This window comes from Rattus norvegicus, chromosome 9 (assembly GCF_021556685.1).
Source record: "Rattus norvegicus strain SHRSP/BbbUtx chromosome 9, alternate assembly SHRSP_T2T, whole genome shotgun sequence".
NCBI classification, from domain to species: Eukaryota; Metazoa; Chordata; class Mammalia; order Rodentia; family Muridae; genus Rattus; species Rattus norvegicus.
The window spans coordinates 107,002,658-107,009,081 of record NC_141542.1 but is presented as its reverse complement, the minus strand read 5'-3'; the positions used below and the strand labels follow the sequence as shown (position 1 = coordinate 107,009,081).

General features: G+C 46.9%; 1 protein-coding gene across 21 annotated transcripts in view; it reads right to left on the bottom strand.

The window, feature by feature from the left end:
* Positions 1-806: 806 nt before the first annotated feature.
* Ube2f (ubiquitin-conjugating enzyme E2F (putative)) overlaps positions 807-6,424 on the bottom strand; it is a 35,180-nt gene continuing 29,562 nt past the window's right edge. For 10 of the 21 annotated variants that reach the window (XM_087566884.1, XM_087566883.1, XM_087566878.1 and 7 more), the window contains 2 exons: positions 4,524-4,586; positions 807-2,009 (listed from right to left, as the gene is read on the bottom strand). In XM_087566884.1, the coding sequence (XP_087423010.1) occupies positions 1,959-2,009; positions 4,524-4,586 (114 nt within the window). In that variant the 3' untranslated portion in view covers positions 807-1,958. The remainder of the gene's footprint in view (positions 2,010-4,523; positions 4,587-6,424) is intronic. The other 11 variants (NM_001399156.1, NM_001399155.1, NM_001008381.2 and 8 more) reach the window with 2 other exon arrangements.

Genomic DNA, 6,424 nt, shown 5'->3' with positions numbered 1-6,424 from the left:
CACATGACTTTCACCCAATCTGAGCAGCAGCCTCCAAGGCAGAGCCGACTCAGGAAACAGAGGTTGATAGTCAGCAGTGTGTTCAAGCTACCACAAGCTTCCACGCCCCAGGCTAGATCACTAGTACTAGTGCTCCATAGAGGGCTATCGCAGTCTCTTCACAAGTTTGAGGAGTGTAAATCATTAGCTTGGCTGTGGTCACAAGAACTAGTTAGAATGTTGCTTTGGCCAGGGTGGGGAAATCAAGAAGCTGGCAGTCTAGAGGTCAGGTAAGCACCACGGCTCACTGTAAGAGGTGAGGCTACAAAGTCTATGGATTAGGGAGAGTGATTTCCACTTAACAGAATGAGAAGGCATCCTCTTTTCTGGAAATGTCATGTCATAAACTATCTGACCTCTAATAAAATGCTACTGTGTGATACCCTGAGGTTAGCACCTTTCTCAGTGCAGGCAGGCTGCTTTCCTGCACAGCATACACTGACAGGCATGAGTGTTGTTTCCACTGAAGCACCCTTGTGAGGAGGCCCTACCTGTCTGTGATGCTAGCGCTGACAGGCAGGTACCTTGGTCATCTGCTGGGCAAGTCCTAAACCTGAACCACTGGAGTACTGCCATTCACGTTGTTAGACACCATCCTTCCTGCTCTGTGCCTCTAGGTATGTGGCTGCCAGCAGAGGCCACCCTCGTGGCTAACTGGCACAATTCCTGATGCCAAGCGGGAAGCAAAACTGACCTTGCAAAGCACATTAACCCCAGAAGATGACAGGCAGGAAGACTGGCAGTTAAGTGTGAATGTTAGGCAGGCAGAGAGTAAAACCAGACATGCATTTATTTTGCATTAGACTTCACTGGTTCAGATACCTAAAGCTAGAATAAACCCGTCTGTCTCTCTCCAGGGCTGACCTTGAAGTGCACTGCCCCGACTATGGCATCTGCTGCTGCTGCTTGGCCTGCAAAGGACTATGAGATTCCCCGACTTGGAACCACTGGCAAATTGGAAGACAGTCACAGTGGAGTTTTGGCAGGGTCAGAGACTGGGCTGCTTCTGCAGGCAGGACGGCAATGACAGTCTGTGCTAAGGCCATGGCAGAGTCACCTGCCACCCTTACCTGCTGTGTCTGGGTAGCATGTGAGGGAAGCCTCCCTGCCTTTGGTTTTGATCATCCAGGTGTAGGTTCTCAGGCTCTCAGACATCCACATGTGGACCTGAAGAAAGAGCTGGTGTCTGGGAGCCAGATTCCTGCTGCATCTGGAGAAACTGAATTATGTGCCTAGCATGGTCTCTTTGTATTTCTCTTCAGTAGTTTCTTGACCCAATATCTCTGTGTTTGCTCTATACAATGAATACAAAGTAAATAAGAATAGAAAAATAATTAAAGCATCAAATTGTACAAATTACAAATCTGTTCCAAAATATACTTACATTAAATAAAATACGCATTTCAGTAAGATCTACAGTGAATGACTATGCATTCTGGGAAGCTTCACATCTAGGTAGGGTCAGCATTCGTGGAAGAAGCTAAGAGAATGTGCATCCAATCACAGTTTATAGCGGGTTTCTTATTGCCAATCTGCCAGTCACACGGAACATGTCATTACATCACTTGTGCAGGATACCGATTGTTGGGGGAAGGGCAGCAAGCGCTACATCCTCAGTGGTGAGTTCCTTACAACTTCGGAGGAATTCCACCAGACAGCCTAGACAGTAGTTTCAGTAAACATGTTAAGGGAAGTAGACAACTCTCTCGAGGCCCAGACACACTTTCTTGCTGTATTGTGTTGTTCTCCACCTACAGTGGGTAGTCAGGAGGGTCTTCTTCAGGACAGCATGGTCGCAGGACTGGGACAATCCCAAGGGGCTGACAGGGAGTATGAGGATGGGGAAGAGGGATACCTCGAGCTGTTTCACATCAGAGACAACTGTGACAAAGTCCTCAGACCTGCCATCTCTCCTTCTATCATCTGGCATAGCGTTTGATGTATTCATCCACTTTGTCCCGAAAATCTTCCTGCGGAGGGAGAGGACACAGCAGAGTGAGAGAGAGCAAAGTGACACTTTAGGAACACAGCAAACCTCCAAAATGAAGGACCCTATGGAGAGCCCTGGCTTCCTGTCACCAGTGGTCTACCTCTCCATCACTCCAAGTGCAAGCTGTGCAGGAGACAGTGCAGTGTGTGGTGGGGAGGGCACAGAGCACACCTGAGCAGTGGCAATGCTAAGAGCAGCTCACCCAGCCTCTCTCGCTGACAGGTCATCAAGTGTAGAGAAGGAAGCACACTCATGGCCCAATGCCAACACTCTTCTGAAGGAGTAGGAGCCACTCACCTACTCTTTGAAAGACCTTTGCTTCTCCATCCATCTTCACAGGACCTGGCTGTCCACTTACAATGTGCTTACCTTTACAGTCCTACCATCCCTGCACCCACCACACCTGGAGAAAAGGCAAGTGGGCCACAGAGCTGACAGTCATCTCATGTCAAGAAAACAATGTCTGCTTAGGCTCCTCAGATGGCAAAAGACAGCAAAAACCCTAAGACTCACCCAGACCAGTATGAGTGGGGGAACTTTCTCAGATTTGGGCCACTGCCCAAGGTTCTCTACAAGGTTAGGAGCCAAATCCCACGGACTGAAGCCTCAGCTTCTCTTACAGCTCAGCTGCAGGCACTGCTGTCCCCGCTGCAGAGCTGTCGTAAGCTTTGCTTCCCAGTGTGTCTTGAAGCATGGAGGGTTCCACATCTTGCTCCCCACAGTCCTGAACAGGCTACAGGGAAGAGCTTGGCACATCTTGAGGGGCAATAACCTTTTAAAAGTGTGCCGACCTACACCTGCCTCTGCAATGGCAGCCTTATGCCAGGCCCTCCTGCTTCATGCTAAATAGGCACAGCCATCCCTTCAAGGCCCAGCATGTTCTCAGTTTGAACACTGAAAAGTTCAAGGACTTGCCATCAGTCTAAGTGTTGATCTGACTCTAAATGCCTCTGCTGTGCACAGGGCAGTGTGCAAAGGTTCCTGCAGTGGCCATCCACTCAAAATACAGGGTGTCTGGGAAGGGTTATACAGAAATCCAAAATGTCTTCTAGATTATTTCCATTTCCCAGAGCTGGGCAATACTGTGAGCTCACCAGGAATTACCACGCAGGCTTGGAATGTGAAATGGAGAGTCCATCTGCCTCATACTCATCCTTAACTAAGGACAAAGACATCTATTCCACTTTGGCCCCTTATGTGCTGTTCGTTTCCAGTGAATCCAGTACCAGGCCCATAGAAGGCCTCCTACTACAGTTCCTGCTGCCTCTAAGCCCTCCTCATTTTTAAGAACATAATACTTTAGAATGAAGACCACCACAGATGCTCAAGCTCAATCCTTGGGTCTGTCCTTTATGGCTGTGTAAACAGGGTGAGCTTCTTAGCCACTTACTGAGGCTGAACAATTTAAGTCACCTAGAAGCTTTTCTCTATTCCTGCTCAGGGCACACAGGATTGCTTCTGGTCTTCTGTAGGAGTCTCTTATGTGAAGTCATCCCAGGTGTATCTCCCTCAGAGCTCCGTCCCTTCTCTTCCCTGAGGTTCTGAGTCTGATGCTCCATTTATAGATCCACACCCTGCTTAGACACAGGCCCCACAGTGCAGCCACAGTGCACTGTGACAGCAACAGTGCCAGCTTGATACACTGACACTGGTTCCTTCAGGGGGCTTAGGTATCTGACTTACAGACTTTTTCTCAGAAGTACCCCATACCCATCTGAAGTAGATAAGACAGAAAATGTGTGATGTATACACAAAGCTCTGCCCCCTGCATGTGAAAAATGATGGCGCAAGTCAGGCCCTCAGCAGGCACATCAGAATGAAAATAAAACCCAAACAACCTTCTGAGAATGGCTCAAAAGTAAGAGCAAATGATTCAGGGGTACAAACCAAGCAGGCTCTGCAACACTTGACTGCCTAGAAGTTTCCAGGCAGTGTATACTGGTTTGGGGTTGTGCCCTGGTGAGCCTCAAAGATAAATATCAGCCCATAACTCAAATTAAGGACATACAGTAGCTCTGCTCCAGGAGTCTGCCTGTAGGACCAAATCAAATACCAGTACTTAAGAATGTAGCTGTGGTTACTGACTTGCTGTGGGAATAATCTGAATGATCAAAGCCCAGGAGTGAACACATGGACTGATGAGAAAGATTAAGAGTAAAGTGTGGTCTGATGTTCTGTTTCCTTCTATTTCTCTGAACCATTGTGGTGGGGTTTCTGCTGTTCTGTTTTGTAGTGCTAAACAAGTACTCTATCACAAAGCTATACCCCTGGCCCTTCCTTATTGCTAATGAAATAATGAAATTGTATTATGGTTTTACCTTAATAAAAGCCACGTTCACTATGAGCAAACCACACATTTACTGTAACATTATATATAAATTGCCTTAAATGGCTTGCCTGGCATCCACCACTGAAGTCTCACTTGCCAGTTGAGAGACTCCTCCCACCTTTTCCCTACTGTGTCTACCTAGAAGCAGTCCGTTTGTCAGCTCACCTTGTCCCGCAAATGATGTTCTGCAGCTTCAATGTTCAGTGGATCATCAAAATTCAAAAGATCCTTAGAGAGAGAACAACTTATAATGAGTGTGGAAAAGAATCTGCTTTACACTGTAACAAATTTTCCCTTCACAAAGCCTCAGTGACCAGTGACTGGCAGAGTAACTTGAGAGCGCCAAGCAGTCCATGTCCCTCACTGTAGAGTGCTGAGCAGGGGTGGCTTTCACAATGGTGAATGGCAGTTGAGTCAAGGTTAAGGGTGTGTTTCCACATGACTCTCCCCCACTCTGGGGGAACTGGAGAGAATAGCAATCACATTCATTTGAAGCTATCTGATGACTAGTGGATGACAACCATTCTCTTAAAAAGATTTATTTTGGGCTGGAGAGATGGATCAGCGGTTAAGAGCAGTGACTGCTCTTCCAGAGGTCCCGAGTTCAAGTCCCAGCAACCACATGGTGGCTCACAACCATCTGTAATGAGGTCTGATGCTCTCTTCTGGTGTGTCTGAAGACAGCTACAGTGTACTCATATATAATAAATAAATAAATCTTTAAAAAAAGATTTATTTTTATTTTCTATGTATGAGTGTTTTGCTTGTATGAATGTAGATTGTGTGTGTGTGTGTGTGTGTGTGTGTGTGTGGCCAGAGGAAGGAGCTCAAGTTACAGGAAGTTGTGAGCTGCCATATGGGTGCTGGAAATAGAACCTGGGTCCTCTAGAAAAGCAGACAGTGCTTTTAAACACTGAGTTATCTCTCTGGCCTTGAGTCACCATGCTTTGGGGGTAGGGGGTAGTTGAGACAGGATCTCTCTCTCTCTCTCTCTCTCTCTCTCTCTCTCTCTCTCTCTCTCTCTGTAGTCCTGGTTCTCCTAGTCACACTGTAGACTAGGCTGGCTTCAAACTGAAGAGCTCTACTGCCTCTGCATCCCAAGTGCTGGGATTAAAGATGTGTGCCAGTACTGCCAGCTAGAGCAACCGCTCTGCTGTTGTTGCTGTTGGAGATAGGGTTTCTCACTGGGACCTGGAACTCTACTAATTAGGCTAGGCTGGATGACCAGCCACCTCCAGTGATCCTCCAACCTCCAGTGCTGCACTCATGAGCACAAACACATGCCCAGCTTTTTATATCAGTTACTGAAATTGAACTCAGGTCCTCATGTGTGTGCAGCAAGCATTTTGCTGATTCAGCTATCTCTCCAGCTCTACTGTTCTCTTTCCTGCAGTATTTATTATCACACATTTGGACACTGAAGGCATGTATATACATGTTAGAGAACAATTTTTATGAAGTGGTAGGTTCTGGGAATTTAACTTAAGATTATCATCAGGCTAGGGCCTCTTTCTCTGCTACACCATCTGACTGGCTCTGTTTCTTTTGCTTTTGGAGAGAGAGTATCTCTGTAACCCTGCCCAGCCTGGAACATACACCAAGCTGGCCTCAAACTCTGAGATCCATCTGCTTCTGTATCCCAAGTGCTGGGACTAAGCCCACCATACCCAGCTCCATTTCCTTTGAAAAGCATTCATTTCTCTAATTTCCTGTCTCCTCAGAGTACACAAAGTTTCTTTTTTGACCTTGCCCGAGCGGTCTTATTCTTTTTTGACTTTCCTTCAGATGCACTAACTCAAAAATCTAACGGGAACAATATCTGGTGTCCCCAAACTCAGGGGAACAGACTCTTTCCACCTCTCCATGTACACCCAGGCACAAGGGCCACAGCTGACCTGCCCAATCCTCTTGAAAAGCCGCCCAGATATACTGTTCATGTAAGTGAATTACTGCTTCTCAAAGGTCATCTGACAGGCCTTGCTGCAGAGACTACGTATTCCTCTGCAGTACTGCACTCCTAATGAGAAAAAACATAGCTGTGAATGTTAATTCCAGCACATAGGAAG